This window comes from Moschus berezovskii, chromosome 28 (genome assembly GCF_049115385.1).
Source record: "Moschus berezovskii isolate FMDL1 chromosome 28, NW_MosBer_1.0, whole genome shotgun sequence".
NCBI lineage: Eukaryota > Metazoa > Chordata > Mammalia > Artiodactyla > Moschidae > Moschus > Moschus berezovskii.
Window position 1 is genome coordinate 18,414,818 of NC_142487.1, and position 17,747 is coordinate 18,432,564.

A 17,747-nucleotide genomic window follows, 5' to 3' on the forward strand; every position below is an offset into this window, starting at 1 on the left:
CTGCCAGAAGACATGTACAAGAATGTCCACAGCAGCTTTATTCATAAGGATCCAAAACTAGAAATACATGAAATGCCTATAACCTGGAGAATGAATAAACTGTGGCATATTTACACAATGGGATACTAAAAGGAAGGGGAAGGGGGAGCAGAGGAAGAGGAATAATTTCATCTTGCTTTATACATACATTAAAGCTTCAATTATATTTGCAGTAATGGGGCATAATTTAGTATCCTTGATCAAAATTTAATCCTGGCCTTTCACTCTTATAATGAATTTAAACTGTATTTATATTGCAGTTTTGTTAGAAGTACTGCATTAAGAAACACTGAAAATGGCTTGCTTCCAAGTAAATTATGGTAGTCTCCCTTATCCACCATTTCACTTTCTACAGTTTCTATTACCCATGGTCAGCTGTATTCTGAAAATATTAAATAGGAAACTCCAGAAATAAAAATTTTAAAAGTTTTCAGTTGCACATTGTTCTAAAGTGTAATGAAATTTTGCACCACCCAGCTCCATTCCTCTTGGGATCTCCAACAACTGACATCATCTGCTCCTGACATTCAGTCATCAGCAGCGTCACAGATCAAGGATCCAGGATCACCCAAAGCAGGTGACCTGCAGTCAGGCCAATAGCCTATTGCTGCATCACAATCCAGGGCTTCCCAGGTGGCGCTGGTGGTAAAGAACCTGCTTAGGAGGCTTAAGAGACCGGAGATCCCTGGGTCAGGAAGATCCCCTGGAGAAGGGTATGGCAACTCACTCCAGTATTCTTGCCTGGAGAATCCTATGGATAGAGGAGCCTGGCGGGCTATGGGCCACAGGGTCACAGAGTCAGACAACTGGAGCAACTTAGCACACGCATGCACATCACAATACATCATTCATCTTACTTACCATATAGACATTTTATTAATCTCACATCATCACAAGAAGAAGGGTGAGTATAGTACAACAAGATATTTTGAGACACACAGAGAGAGAGGGAGACCACATTCACAAGTTTTATTACAGTATATTGTTATAACCACTCCATTTTATTATCTGCAATTGTTACTAATCTCTGAAATGTAACTAATTTATAAATTAAACTTTGTCAAGGATGTATAGGAAATGTATAGGATACATAGGAAAAAAACATAGTGTATACAGAATTCAGTTTCAGACATTTACTGGGGATCTCGGAATAACACAGGCAACTGTTGCAGGATATAACTATTTTTTCTAAAATTCTAATGAATTCATCTAAATAGCAAGGTATACAACATGAAGTTGTATACTCAGTTATAAAGATTTAAAGTTATAAAGATTTATGAAATCTTTATAATTGTTACCAAATTAATAAGCATTTTAAGAGTCCAAACCACTTATGAAACTTCATTTTTCTTACTGTGTAAAAAAGAAAAAAAAAACCATTTACTAGAAAGTGGGAAATATACTAATGGTCCATTGAAATTCACTTCCTAGTTTCCCCTTTGCCTCTTACAGCATTTTCTCCTCCAGTAGCCAGTAGCGAGTATCTAGATCCTAACAAAGACAGGAGGTGAGGCTATGCTTGACATGGGTTACAGACAACAAGTGTAGAGCAGCTGCATCCACAGCAAGGGTATGAGAAAGCCTTAGAATCCCTAGCTGGGCTGATCGGTGAAGGTATTTCTTTCCTGAAGTCAGTTAGTAAAAGCTGGAAGGGGTAAATACTTCTTCACATGCAAACATAGCCATACAAGACTTCAAAGAATACAAAAAAGAAGGAAAATATACACCAACAAAGGAATACAATGCTTTTCTAGTAACCAATCCCAAAAAAATAGAGATCTACAAATTACCTGCTAAAGAATTCAAAGCAATTGTTTTAGGAAGGTCAGTGAGTTAGAATACTGATAGATGACCCAACAGAATCAGGAAAACAACACAGGAACAAAAGGAGAAGTTCAATAGAGATAGAAATCATCAAAAAGAACCAAACAGAAATTCTGGAGCTGAAAAGCACAACGCACGAAATAAAAATCCAAAAGAGAGCATCAACATCAGACATGAACAAACAAGAGGAAGAAAAAATCTGAAAATTCAAAGACAGAGGGGCCGAACGGATAGAAAACAAGATCCAACAATATGCTGCTTATAACAGACCCGCTTCAGGTTTAAGGCCACAAAGCTTTAAAGTCAAGGGATGGAAAAAGATACTTCATGAAAGCAGAAAACAAAAGAGAGCAGAAGTAGCTATACTTAGACAAAATAGACCTTAACTCAAAAGATGTAACAAGAGACAGAGTCAATTCAAGAGGATATAACAATTATAAAGTCATCCCTTCATACCTGTAGCAGATTCATTTGAGGATCTGCCACAGATAACAAAATCCACAGATGCTCAAGTTCTGTAGTCAACCTTCTATACCCATGGTTCCACATCTGCAGATTCAACTAATCCCAGATCATATAGTACTACATTTATTGGGAAGAAAACACATTTAAGTGGACCTTTAGAGTCTGTGTTATTCGAGGAGTCAGCAGTATATGCACTCAATATCAGAGCACTTAAATACGTTAAACAAAGATTAACAGATATCAAGGGAAAAATAGAGAGCAGTGCAGTAATAGTAGGAGACTTCAATATTCCATTTTAGCAGTGCATAGATCATCCAGACAGAAAATCAATGTGGAAACAATAGATTGAAGTATATTTTAGATCAAATGAATGAATCTAATACACATACACAGAACATTCCATCTAATAGCAGAATACATAATCTTCTCAAGTATACATGGAGCAGTCTCCAGGACAGATCACATGCCACCTCACAAAAAAGTCTTAAATTTAAAAAGATTTAAATAATGTATCTTTTTTTGACCACCATGGCATAAAACTAGCAATCAATAACAGAAAGAAAACTGGAAAAATTAACAGATGTGTGGAAATTAAAAAAACACACTCCTGAACAACCAATGGGTCAAAGAAGAAATCAAAGGGGAAATAAAAAAAGAATCTTAAATGAAAATGGAAATACAACATATCCAAAATTATGAGATGCAGAAAAAGCCCCTTTAAGAAAGAAGTTTATAACAATAAACACCTATATTAAGAGAAAAGAAAGATCTCAAAAATCTGACTTTAAACCTCAAGGTACTATAAAGAATAAACTAAGCCCAAAGTAATCAGAAGAAAGGAAATAACAAAGATCAGAATGGAAGTAAATGAAACAGAGACTAGAAAAATGATAAAACATATCAACAAAACCAATAGCTGTTTTATCGAAAAGGTAAAATTGACAATCTTTAGCTGGACTAGCTAAGAAAAAAAGATTCAAATAAATAAAATTAGAAATAAAAGAGGAAACTTTACAACTGATACTGTAAAAATACAAGGGATCACGAGAGACCATTATGAACAATTATATGCAAACAAATTAGATAATCTAAAAAAATGGATTAATTCCTAGATACATATAACCTACCAAGACCAAATCATGACAAAACAGAAAATCTGAAAAGACCAATAATGAGTAAGGAGACTGAATCAGTAATCAAAACTCCCAAAAAAGAAGCCCAGGACCAGATGGCTTCATTGGTGAGTTCTACCAAACATTTAAAGAAAAATTAATATCAACATTTCTCAAATCTTCCCCCAAAAATGAAGAAGACAGAACACTTCCAATATCCCTAATGAACACAAATGTGAAAATCCTCAATACAATACTAGCATATTAGAAGAATCACATACCATAATCAAGCTCAATTTATCCTGGGGATGCAAGAATAGTTCAGTATATGCAAATCAGTAAATGTGCCACATCACATTAACAGAATGAAGGATAAACATTATATGATCAGCTTATTAGCTACGAAAGAAATTTGACAAATTCACGATACAAAAAACTCAACAAATTTGGTGTAGAAGGAATGTAGCTCAACACAATAAAGGCTATACATAACTAGCACACAGCTAACACCACGTTCAAAAGTAAAAAATTGAAGGCTTTTTCTTAAAATAGGCACAAGACAAAGGTGCCCACTCTTGCCACTTTTATTCAATACAGTACTGGGAATCCTAGCCAGAGCAGTTAGGCAAGAAAAAGAAAGAAATATATACAAAGTGAAAAAGTAGAAGTAAAACTGTCTGTTTGCAGATGACATGATTTTACTTTATATATATAGAAAACCCTAAAGATTCCATCAAAAAGTGTTAGAACTAATCAGTGAATTCAGTAAAGCTATAGGAATTGAAATTAATGAACAGAAATCAGTTGCATTTTTACACACTAAAAATGAACCACCTGAAAGAGAAATAAAGAAAATAACCCTATTTCCAACAGCTTCAAAAACAATAAAAATAGGAACAAATTTAAGCAAGGAAGTTAAAAAGATCTGTATACTGAAAATTATAAGATACTGATGAAAGAAACTGAAGATTCAAATAAATGGAAAGATATCCTTTGTCCTGTATTGGAATATTAATATTGTTATTAATAAAATGTCCTTACTACCCAAAGTGACCTGCATTCAATGCAATCCCTATCAAAATTCCAATGGCATTTTCACAGAAATAGAAAAAATCCTAAAATTTCAATTGAATTACAAAAGATCTCAAATAGCCAAAGCAATCTTGATAAAGAAGAACAAAGCTGGAAGCATCACACATTTTATTTCAAACTATATTACAAAGCTATAAAAATCAAAATAGTAATGATAGTGGCATAAAAACAGATGAATAGAGCAATACTCAGTTGGTAAACAATCTGCCTGCAAAGAAGGAGACCCTGGTTTGATTCCTGGGTCAGGAAGATTCCCTGGAGAAGGGAAAGGCTGGAGAATGCATACGCTACCCACTCCAGTATACTTGGGCTTCCCTTGTGGCTCAGCTGGTAAAGAATCCACCTGCAATGTGGGAGACCTGGGTTCAATCCCTGGGTTGGGAAGATTCCCTGGAGAAGGGAAAGGCTACCCATTCCAGTATTCTAGCCCTAGAGAATTCACAGTCCATGGGGTCGCAAAGAGTCAGACACGAATAAATGACTTTCACTTTCAGAGCAGCGGAACAGAACAGGGGGCCCAGAAAGAATTCCATGTATCATATATATGGTCAACCAATCCTTTATAAAGAGGCCAAGAACACACAACGGGAAAGGACAGTCTCTTCAATAAACAACCTTGGTAAAACTAGATGACCATAGGCAAAAGAATGAAACTGGATCACCATTCACAAATATTAACTCAAAATGGATTAAAAACTTAAACATTAAGACCTGAAACTGTAAAATATGTAGAAGAAAACATAAGGGAAAAGCTCCTTGACATTGGTCTTGACAATGATTTTTTTGGATAAGACACTAAAAGCAAAGGTAATAAAATAAAAAATAAACAAGTGGGACTATATCCAATTATTAATAAAAAGTGTCTTCACAGCAATGGAAATAACAAAGTAAAAAGGCAACCTACAGAATGGGAGAGAATATTTTCAAATCATGTATCTGTTAAAAGGTTAATGTCTAATATATGTAAGAAACTCATATAACTCAATAGCAAAAAACAAATAATCTGACTACAAAAATGAACAAAAGCCCTGAATAGGCATTTTTCCAAAAAGACATACAAATGGCCAACAAGTATGTGAAAAGGTACTCAACATCGCAAATCACCATAAAAATGCCAATCAAAGCCACAATGAGATTATCACCTCACACCTGTTAGGATGGTTATTACAAAAAAAAGATAAAAGAGATGACAAATGTTGGCAAGGATGTAGAAAAAAGGACACCTTTGTACTCTGTGGCAGAAATACAAATTGGTAGAGCCATTATGAAAAACAGTATGGAGATCCCTCAAAAATTGAAACTAGAACTACCATATGGAAACAAACTAAGTGTTTTGTGGAATGGAATATTGTGCACTCAGTCATGCCTGACTGTTTGTGGCCCCATGGACTGTAGCCCACTAGCTCCTCTGCCCATGGAATTTTCCAGGCAAGAATACTGGAGTGGGTTGCCACTTCCTAGTCCAGGAATGGAATAGTCCTCAGCACAAAAAAGAGAATTCTGCTCTTTGAGACAACATGGATGAACCTGTAGGACATAATACTAAGTGGAATAGGCTGGACAGAGAAAGACAAATACTGTGTGATCTCAGTAAATGTGGAATCTAAGGGGAAAAAAGGTTTGACATATAGAAACAGAGAGCAGAGTGTCAGACCTCAGGGGCTGGGGATAGAAGAAAAGGGAAGGTTTGCTCAAAGGATATAAATTTTCAGTAATAAGATGAATGAATAAGTTTTGGGGATCTAGTGTAGAGTATGCTTATTTAACTTATACGCAGAGTACATCATGACAAACACCAGGCTGGATGAAGCACAGGCTGGAATCAAGATTGCTGGGAGGAATATCAATAACCTCAGATATGCAGATGACACCACCCTGATGGCAGAAAGTGAAGAACTAAAGAGCCTCTTGATGAAAGTGAAAGAGGACAGTGAAAAAATTGGCTTAAAGCTCAACATTCAGAAAACTAAGATCATGGCATCTGGCATTTGCCATCACTTCATGGCAAATATATGAGGAAACAATGGAAACAGTGACACATTTTATTTTTGGGGGGCTTCAAAATCACTGCATAAAATTAAAAGACGCTTACTCCTTGGAGGGAAAGTTATGACCAATCTAGATAGCATATTAAAAAACAAAGACATTACTTTGCCAACAAAGGTCCGTCTAGTCAAGGCTATGGTTTTTCCAGTGGTCATGTATGGATGTGAGAGTTGGACTATAAAGAAAGCTGAGCACCGAAGAATTGATGCTTTTGAATTGTGTTGGAGAAGACTCTTGAGAGTCCCTTGGACTGCAAGGAGATCCAACCAGTCCATCCTAAAGATAAGTCCTGGGTGTTCATTGGAAGGACTGATGTTGAAGCTGAAACTCTAATACTTTGGCCACCTGATGCGAAGAGCTGACTCATTGGAAAAGAACCTGATGCTGGGAAAGATTGAAGGCAGGAGGAGAAGGGGACGACAGAGGATGAGATGGTTGGATGGCCCTCCACTCAATGAACACGAGTTTGGGTAGGCTCTGGGAGTTGGTGGACAGGAAGGCCTGGCGTGTTGCAGTTCATGGGGTCACAAAGAGTCGGACACGACTGAGCGACTGAACCTAACTGAACTGAAGGTAGAGTATGGGGACTTCAGGTAATAATACTGTATTGTATACTTGAAATACGCTGAGAATAAATCTTATACATTATCACCACAAAGCAAACAGACAAAACTTCTTAGTGCAATGATGTATGTATAATTACCAAGACTTACATGTACAACTGCTGTGCCCTGTTAGGGCTACACTTTACTGTAAATCAGTCTTCCTAAATGATTTTTAATATACCAACTTCAGATTCTGTGTGTGTTTTTCTGACATCATTACCTGAATTGCTGGTCTAGCTTTTCAGCCACAAAATCCTGTCTCTCTTTTTCTTTCTTCTCTCTTAATAATCTTATTTTATCTCTCATTCTATCTTTTTTCTCCTCAATTGTTTCTTCTTTCAATTGCATTTCAGTAAAATACTCATTTTCTTCTGATGCTAAAAGTTCACGTAACCTAGGTTCACAAAACAAAATGACAACAACAAGCATAGGAATTAAAACTGTCATGCTACATGCACCATTTCACTAATTGCTTTTTATTTTGTTAAGTTCAATTTCAGAAGTATATGTTCAGTCATAAATTTTGTAAGAAGGAAAGATTATTACAGTATTCCATAAAATGAGTTGTCACCTAAAGCAATAAAGAGACTAATCTACGCCACGTTTTATTTGATCACGTACAGATGAGATATGCAATCTATATTTCAACAAAAAAAGCAAAATGAGCAAGATTTTAATTATAACAACAAAATATGATACAATATGTTCTTTTGATTTCTATCAATAGGTTATCACAAGTGAAAATAAAAATAAGCTATTGGTTTGGTAGGAATAAGAATAACTCAGCCATGATCCTTACTATAAAAATTCACTTGATTTTTGATTGGTCAATCTCAGGCTCTGGTTTCAGGAATGTCTCAGAGTCTGGATTAGCCAGTTTTTAAGCCTTACTTATTTCGTCTCTCTTCAGTGTTGATGATAAACCCTTGCATGGCATCCTTGACTCTTGCTTTCACAAGACTGTCCACAAACTTGCGGTCATTGTGCTGCTCCCACTCAGTTTTCAAGCGATCCCGCTCGACTGACTTGATGGAGGCCAAAATAGCATGATGTTTCTGATGGCTGTGTTGGATTCTTTCCAGATGATGCTCAGCTCCTTGGCCTTTGGGAGGCTTGGCTCTCTGGAACAACAACAACAACAACAAAAGCAAATATCACTTATGATAGACCCAAAATCAATTGCATATTTTCAGTGAATTCGCCAATACCCGTATTAAACAAAACTTGGTATATAAAACTAATATATCCTGTATAACTGTAAACAACTTAAGTGTCTAAGATGTAACTTGTTTGAATTCTTTGAAACCTGTACCTATGATGTCATCAAATCAGTCTCAAATATTTCTCAAATGCCATTTGAATAAACGTTCATGGAATTATAAAGTTAGAAATTTGAATGGGACTCCAGAGACTATGTAGTCAAATCAGAATCCTAATTTATTTGCCCAAAGTGCTCTAAGTAGTTAGGGCAGAACTTGATAGAACAAGAATCAAAGGTCTTCTAATTCCTGACCTTAATCTTGCCACCTACTATCCCACCTTGCTTTTCAGGGCTCTGAAAACATAGTTACCACCATCAAAATTCCTTCAATTAAAGTAAACTACTCGCTAAGTATATAGGATACACATAACAAGTTGCGACAGTGAAATATCCTTTACTCAGTAGGAGGCAGAAAGGGAGGAAGGGAAAGAAGGAAACGAAAACTAACGGTAGAATTTGATTCCTATTTCTACTGTCCCCAGAAGTTAAATGCAAGAGCTGTGCTCCTGACATTCTGGGATTAACTTGAATTTCTGTGAATATGTTCATTTTACACAAACTTTCACCAAAAAGTTGGAAATGCATACACCATTGTGAATAAATATTGGACTGTATCTTTTTTTATTTCTGCATTGCTAGCATGAAGCATGCCTACCAGCATCAAGTTCTCAATATGAATGAAGAGGAAAGATGAATGAATGAAACTGTTCATGGGTGGGCTTGATGTGACTCTTGCCCCTCCTGGGGCCACCATGAAATCCATGGTTTTGAGCTTTGTATTTTCAGCCAGGTTTAGCAAATCATCAGGGCGAGAATCAGGCTCTGAGGTACATTTTGACTAAAGAGGAAACAGCAGTGGCGGGCAGCGAGAAACAGACTGAGCAGTAGCAGGGAATTAGGAAGCCCTTTAAGGCTGTGGCATCCTGGGTAGGAAGGACTTTGTGGGCAAGGAGGACCCTGTCTCTGGATGAATAAAGTATGATCTGGAGTTCCCTAACAAGATGGTGCCAATCCATGCAGTTTCAGCATTATGTACTCCAAACCTGTACTGTTTAACAGAAAAATAATATAAACCAGATCTGCAATTTAACATTTGATGTAGCTGTATTTTAAAAAATAAAGAGAAACAGGGGGAACTAATTTTAATATATTTTTATTTAACCTATATATCAAAAATATTATTATCTCAATATGTGACTCTAGGCATATTACAAGTGCTCAAATTTGTGGCTAGTGGCCACCATACTGAACATTGCAACTCTTAAACCATGCTAAAATCAGAACAAAGGGTTTAATAACTATCCTGTACTTTCAAGGTCACCAAAAGCTTTTGTTACTGTAACATCTCAAATTAGTTTCTACTATTACAGTTTAATGTCTTAAAGAATAACATCTTACAAGCTGAGGTTTGATTCTGGCCTCTACTGATAACTGTGTGATCTTGAGCAAGTTACTTAACCTCTTTGAGTCTCAGTTTTCTCACCTGTCAAAAAGAGCAAAACAAATGGCTTCCTAAAGAAAACATTTCAAGAAGTAAATAACTGAGTCCCTAGGAGGCACTCACCAAACAGCTGCTCCTTTTGCTGCTTCATTACTTCAGACATTACATCTTTCACCACTTTCTCTTGAAGAAATTGTTTAGCATTCAAGTCTCACCTCTGGTGGTTTTAACTCTTCTCCCATCACAACTCTACAACCTCTAACATCCAGACGTCTTATCACACTCTGATATCTGAGCTACACCAGCTCTGACCCTTTCCCTTTCCTCTTTATTCTTCTATAAACGTAAAATATTCAATAGGCCTGCTTCTCTGGTTTGGCGGAATGGAAATCTTTACTGGTTTCTGACACAAGGAATGTCACCTGACCAGTAGCCCAGCTGAGCTCAGGGTTCAGATACAGAACTCAAAGTACATCCATTTCTGTCCCTCATAAAGAAAATAATAATCACCTCAAAGCCTACAGACTGTAGAAGACTCCAGTCTACTCATTTCCAAACCCAGATCCTACAGTCCATAGACCTAAAGAAGAGGGAGCAGGTCTATAAATTGACTGACAACTGCTATTTGCACTACAGAGCATAATAAAACTCCATCGTTCATCATCTCTGATCTTTTTTCCACAGTGTGCCAACACAGACAATACGGCACGCCGTTATCAACTGTGCTGCCACACTGTGTTCATCGTTAACGATTTTGCGCCAGAGCGAGTTGTTTCTGCAATTAGATGATAAGCACTTGAAGGCAAGGATCAAACTTTGAGAGAAAGCGAAATCTCCCAGGGTCAATGTATTCACCCCTATATCTTCCACAGTTGTGCACACAGCAGGACTCAAGTGATGCCTCTATCGCTGCTTAACTATACATGGAGGTTTTCCGGCCTGTGGAAACCAGTGTGTAGGAGCAGAGGAATGCAAGTGAGAGGACCAATTGTCCGAGGTTCTGAGCAGCGCTCATCAAATTCTGCAGCACACAGTGTTCCCCTGGTCTCCTACCACCACCGCTGCCTTAGAGGCAACCAACCTCCTATTCCCAGGCCTGCAGGTATGCTTCTGTTATAGTTGAGTCAGCAAAAAAAGGGCCCTAAAACCACTCAACACCCCCATAGTCCAGCACTCTAACAAACGGTTTTCCTAAGCGTACAGAGCTAGTCCCGACCGTACAGCTGAATCACTGCTAGCCCAGACCCCAGATTTCCTGCCACCTGACCCAGCGCCCTTTCCTTGACACACACACACACTGCATTTCAAGGGAACGACCTCTTTTAAAAGTCTTGCAAGATCTTCAACCTTCAAGTTCGCCAGTGGTGATTCTCCAAATACAGAAACTAAATACAACTGACGCGGGGAGGAGAAGGGTAGGGAGGGACGGAGTACGAGAGCTAGGCAAGAGGCCTTTTTCTTCCCTCGTTCAAAATCCAAACTGCTGCCTCAGGCACCTGCTTCCCTTGAGGGAAACCCTGCTGGGGCCAAGGCGGGGTTGGGTCCCGAGATGAGGGAAGACACAGAAAACGGTAGGATCCCACACACATATCCCGTGCTTACCACGATCACCACTTTGGGAGTGGGCCCCTTAAGCTCTCTCTGTACGATGCCAAACCGCCGGCTGTACATTTTGGCGCTCCCTCGGGTTGGGGGCGGTGTCCGCCGCGGTTCCCCAACCACAGCTACCGGCGGGGCGAGCTTGTCAGATGCACAGGTCTGGTTGCCAGTGGTGCGCTTCGCGGGGCTATGGACAGGTGAATGGGGCGGAAGTTGGTCCCGTTACCATGGTGACCATAGACGCGAGCACTCGCAACTTCCTCTTGGAGTGGAAGAGCTGAGTCTGCGCAGTCCTCACCCCGCCCTTGGCCAGGCCTCCCGCCGACCTCGCTCCCTTTTTAGGGTTCATCAAATAGCAGAAAAAAGCCTCCTTAACCCGAAGTGAAGTCGAAGATCTAATTACATTCCAATTGACTTTGCTATTTATATCCCGTAATGTCTAAAAGCTTGAGAAAAATTAGCGAACACTTCGTAGGATGGTCAAATTTTGAGACCATCTCTAAGTTAACCTTCAGGGCAAATCATCACAGGACAACCTTACTCCCGTAGTTATTTACAGGAATTTATAAGGTATTTTCACACATAAAGCCTTTCAGTCTCACCTGACTGATGGAACATTGGGTATTATCCTCATCTTACAGCTAAAACAAGCTGACAGCCTAACTGGTTTGTCACCTAACAACCAGTAGTGACAAATTTGTTAATAAAACCAGGAAACCAGGGCTTACACTTGAGGAACCCTAGGATGGGGGCGCAGCGGCACGACCTGACTGGGAACAATAAAGACCAGGGCCAGGATGTGCATCAGAATTTCGGTGATCAGGCTCTGGCATTCTGGACCCCAGGCAGGAAAAAAAAAAAAAAACAGGTGAGGAAACCTAAAAGGGGCCCTCAGCACAGGTGGAGACTACAGCTGAACTTCCGCTCAAGAGCAAAGTGGTGAGTGAAAGTCGAAATCTTGTCCGACTCTTTGCGACCCCATGACTATTCAATTCATGGAATTCTCCAGGCCAGAATACTAAAGTGGGTAGCCTTTCCCTTCTCCAGGGGATCTTCCCAACCCACGGATCGAACCCAGGTTTTCCGCATTGCAGGCGGAATCTTTACCAGCTGAGCCACAAAAAGTGGTAGGTAATACCTAAAAGTAAAATGACACTTTGGTACTCTTACTGCAATGGGGACAAACATAGAACTTTAACAGGAGAAAATCAGCACCTAGTAGGTCACTGACGTGTGATAACAAAAGCACAGCTAATACTGTGCATCCCAATTTAAGGCCGCAGTTTACTATAAACCAGCATTCCCTAATCGTTTGTAATCCGCCCACTTCGGATTTTGCATGCTGCATGTTTCTAGGTTTGGACTCCATTTCCTGAATTGTTCGTTCAGCCTTTCAGCCACAAAATAACGCCTCTTCTCTTTTGAAATTTCTTTTAATAATTCTCTCTCATTTTGTCTTTTATCTCCTATAATGCTGCTTCTTTCAATTGCAGTTCGGTAAAATATTCATTTTCTGCTAGAGTTTACGCAGCCTGAAACAAGAAAGAAAAAAAATTAGACGATCGTCTCCGCTCCCTGGACGGGGTCCTGAGGGCTAGTTGCTGCATCTTCGATTCCCACGGGTACCTGGCCCGCTGGCTGGTGGTCTGGTGACATCACACCCTCAGAAGGGCGGTGACGCCCTCGACCTAGGGGCGGGGTTTGGTAAAAGCCAGATTCTCGAGCGCCCGTTGCGAACCTCCGAGGTCCACAGCCTGGAGGGTCCTGTCAACGTGAATTTTCAGCGACTTGGGAAGCGGACTCTCGGCGACACCCGGCGGCCCTGGAACATCCCGGCGTCGGTGCTGAGCTCTCCGCGCTGCGCCCTCACCCCAGGCGTGACCCGTAATTTAATCCCGCTACGGTTTCGCCCGCGAAGCCACTGTGAAGAGGGGAGTCGGCTTCCCTCTGCGCTGATTCTGGACCGCCTCGTCCCAGGGGAGGCCACGCCCCAGGGACAGGGAGTTGAGGGGCAGCGTCTCTCCAGCCCTGGCCGGAGGACCACGGTCTGGTGGCCAGCGCCCCCTGGTGGGCGTATTCGGAGGGTGGCGGGACCGGCCCTGGCCCTACAACCAAGTCTCAACCGCCAAGGGGGTCTAGAAGTGATTCACCCAAGATCCTTGAACAGAACCTGATCTTGATCTTGCCACCCACTTTCTATACCAGTTTCTCAGAGGCAGTCTATCAACACTTAAACAGCATTAAGATACTCCCCCCAAAAAACACTAAGTAAATATAAATCAGTAAACAGGACAATAAAAATCATTTTAAAATAATTTTAAAATAGAAGAGCATAAACTATATTATCTCCAATGCCTACTGTGCCCCAACAAGGTCACACAAGGGCTGTCCTCCCAACAGTTTCCTGAATTCTGTATTTTCACCATTAAATTCCACAATAAAGTTGGAAATTCATTCACCATTTGTAAATACATATTGATGTATTTAATAAAACTGCATGGACTATATCTTTTTCATTCCTGAATCTCAGTATTAAGTACAGTGCCTACCATGGGTCAGGTTCTCAATACTTGAATGAATGATACAAAAATAGCCGAGACCAGCAAGTTTTTTTCTGGATGGGCTTGACAGAATTTCTGTACTTGCTGGGGTCACCATGAAATCCATGGTCTTCAGCTTTGCATTTTCAGCAACGCAGCTTTACCAAGTTATCCTCAGGTGAGCTGTGAGACCTTTAGGAGCTGATTCATGGCAGGGTGGCTTTGTAACATGTCACCTTGACTAGGCTACGTTTCCCAGTATCCCCTTCCCTGCATGCTTCCAGTTAGGACAAGCCACGAGAGATTTTAAGTGGTAACTGGAGGGCAGATGCGAAGCAGCAGCACACTTGGAAGGTTGGTGCAGGAGCACCAGGCACTGTTGCAGTTCACACACGTCATTTATCTGCTGGCTCACCTCGCTGGTATGGGGCAACAGTCAGGCCTGCAGCCAGGCCTGCAGCTGCTCCACCTTCCTCAGGATCTTCCTTCAGCTTTTCTAAATCCTGGACCAGATGCATATTTAACTCTGTGATGAAGGGCACCAGCTTCTTCTGCAGGACACCCACGTCATTGAAGTTGGAGGTGGTGAGAGGCTGACATGGCTTCCAGGCCATCCTTGTGGTTTCCAGCTCGTGCTCGTGGGCGCCAGTGTGTTCTCCGTCTCCCACATTTTGCATCCATCTTCCCTTCCCGATTGCCTGCCCTGCAGACTTCAAGCTCCAGCATTAGATGCAAAGACAACAGCCTTATACAGACTGTTCAACCATCTCCCACAATTGCATAAGATCAAATAGCCTACAATAAATCCCTTAATATACAAATTTATATATACATATACACACATATATAAAATCTTTATATTAGTGCTGCTTTTCTGATTGTATCTTGACACTCATGGTAACCAGACTTATCTCATGAGTCCGAATGCTATTCTCAAATTTCATTTAGGGCATCACCGTCAAAATATCACCAGAATATGAGGATTGGGTGGTTGGATCCTGGGAGGGAGCACAACAGTATGAGAAAATTATCCAGTCTTGACTCTGGCTGAAGTAAGTACGGTGAGGCAAAGGAAGGAGCAGAGAAGGGTGGCAGAGGGTGCACAATGAGTTAAAGTAGAGAAACACTTAATCTTCCTTTGAATTATCTAGAGCTGCAAGGCTGGGACTACAGTAAGCAAGGGAGGCACATAGGCTACAAAATTTAGGTGGCAGGCACTCAGTCCCAGCCTAGTAAAGCTAAGTAATGAACCACACATGTAATCTTTTTGGCACTTTATGAAGAACTGGAAAGTGAGGCAGGGCTGAGCCAAGACTGGCCCTCAGGCGGGACTTGAAGCAGGAGCTCAGACTCCTAGAAGACCGGCTGAGAGTAGAAACTAAGTACAGAGGTCATCAAGGGACAGGGGAGGCAAGTTGTGAGGAAACATGAGCCAGGCCAGGAGCTTTCATTCTGAAGACTACTTTGGCTGAGGGTAGGGAGTGATGGTAAGTATCAGCCATGGGGAAAGATGCCCTCTTGGGTTTGAAGAATCCTATGTGGCACCCAAGGCCTGGGAATAACCCAGTCTCAGGAGGCATGCGTGCTTTGACAAGGTGGCACGATCCACACCGTCCTGGTGTTTCCTATGCCACCCTAGGGGCAGCAGTTTGTAAGGGGTTTGTTATTATGCTTAGAAGAATCCAGCTTTGTAAGGTCACTGGAAACTTGTTAATATGACACTATTACACACTACTGGATATAGGTTACAGTTAACAGTTTAGTGGCTTAACTTAAAAACAAGACTTTTACAATCTGGGCTTGATCGTGATCCTAGGCTCTATTGATACTAGCTGTTCGACACTGGACAAGTTATTTAAGTTTCTCTGAATCTCATTTTCAGTTCTGCAAAAATGGGCACAATCAACGCCGTTCTAAAAAGATGTTTTTGAGGATTAAACCAGGTCCATGGGAGGAACTCAACGAATAGCAGTTCCTTTCCTCATTTATTCACATTACATTCCCAATACATTCCGAACTGCTGTCTCCCTGAGGAAATGTTTAGAGACACTACCAGGTCTCATCCAAATCCATTTAGAATTATTTATGATGATGGCTTGTTTAGGCCAAAGGTGGCTTTAATCACGTCGGCTCGCCCATCCCAGCTCCCCCATCTTTAATATCCACACTTCTTATGACACTCAGGCTCCTGGGGTTTGCACTGGTTGCAGAAGATGCACCAACTTTCTACTCTTTGTCTTCCTTTTCTGCTTATTTCCTCTATAAGCTCAGAGTACTGAACAGGCCTGCTCCTCTGGTTTGGTGGTAGGTTTTCCCAGTTCCTACTGACTCCCACACAAGCCCTGGCAATCCATCTATGGTCCAGCCTCTGAGCAGATCAGTGTTGTCTCTGATAAAGTCGGTCTGTAAATATCACCTTGAGTCCTACAGTCTGCAGAAGCCTCCAGTCTACTGCTTTCTACCTCCAGGTTTTTTAAGGTCCTTGGACCTAGAGAAGAGGGAGCAGGTCCGTATGTTGAGTGAGGTTCCCTATGTGCAACACGAAGCATCACAAAGCCATCTCCTCCTCTCCGCTGCCCGTAACTACCCCCTCCCTCTCTTCTAGTCTTCCACTGCAGACAACGCAGCACATCGTTCCTTTCCTGTTAATGTGCAGTGATGTCATGCATGGGGGGCACGGCCTCACCACTTGGATTATAAGCTCCCTGAAGGCAGGAATCCTATGTCAAATGAAAGACAAGCCTCCCAGGGTCACTGATTCACCACTGCGTGCCCAGCAGGGCCTCAGTCAGTGCCTCAGTACTTGCCCAAGTACAGGTGGAGCAGTTTCTGGCCTGCAGACACTAGTCTGCAGGAACAAAGGAACCCAAGGGTTCAGGTCAACAGCTTACGCTGCCCATCTGCACTCTGGTCAGGGCTCTCAGCAGTCCTGCAGGAGGCAGCGTCCCCTGACCGCCTCCCACCAGCCCAGTCCTACAGTCCTCCCACCTCCCTACCCTTCCTTCCACTGCCACACCTGTAGGAACAGTTCTGTGCAGCAGCTGAAACAGTTAATGACCTCAACAAGCTCCAGAAAATCTCAAGAAACACAGCCTGGTTCCTTCCACTGAGGATACTTCAGTTGTGTGTGGGCCCCAATCACAAAACCATCTCAGGACCAGATCTCCTGACCACCCCACTGACCAGCCCACCCATTCATCTCTTGGAAACTCCACAGGCCTTCAAGACCCCACATGATGATTCTCTGAATAAGAATTTATAAGTCTGACCCCTGTGGATTTTCTTAAGAATATGGGGAAAAAGCTTTCCTTATCTTCCCTTTTCTTTCCAATCTCATCACAGGGCACCAACTCCTCTCCTGCCATCAACTCCTGTAACCCTCCTCAAGGAGAGCCCTGGCCCAGATCTCAGGAGAAACCTCTAAGGTCCTGCACACACTCCATCACCAATGGTGACCAGAGCAAGCATATGGGGCCTTTACCTCCCACTACCCCATGCCAAAACGCTGGCTGCTCTCACGACTCAGGGCCCACATCTGGCCAGAACCCCGCCCCCCATCCCGACCCCTCGTAGTGCGGGGCACACCTTGGCAACCAGACTGCTGTGTCCCGAAGGCGGGTTCCACCCAGGCTGAAAATCTCCGTGATCTGGGGAAGAATTAACATCAGGGTCAACAAGACTGGTGGGCCTGCAGCAGGGCCAGGACAGGGTGGGGTGTCCCCA

General features: G+C 41.6%; 1 protein-coding gene across 29 annotated transcripts in view; it reads right to left on the minus strand.

Annotated features, from left to right (window-relative positions):
- LOC129549846 (cilia- and flagella-associated protein 53) overlaps positions 1–17,747 on the minus strand; it is a 63,275-nt gene that overhangs the window by 33,380 nt on the left and 12,148 nt on the right. For 9 of the 29 annotated variants that reach the window (XM_088833465.1, XM_055417363.2, XM_055417362.2 and 6 more), the window contains 4 exons: positions 17,610–17,671; positions 11,488–11,671; positions 8,075–8,304; positions 7,404–7,577 (listed from right to left, as the gene is read on the minus strand). In XM_088833465.1, coding sequence (XP_088689591.1) covers positions 7,404–7,577; positions 8,075–8,304; positions 11,488–11,671; positions 17,610–17,671 — 650 coding nt within the window. The other 20 variants (XM_088833482.1, XM_088833484.1, XM_088833481.1 and 17 more) reach the window with 4 other exon arrangements.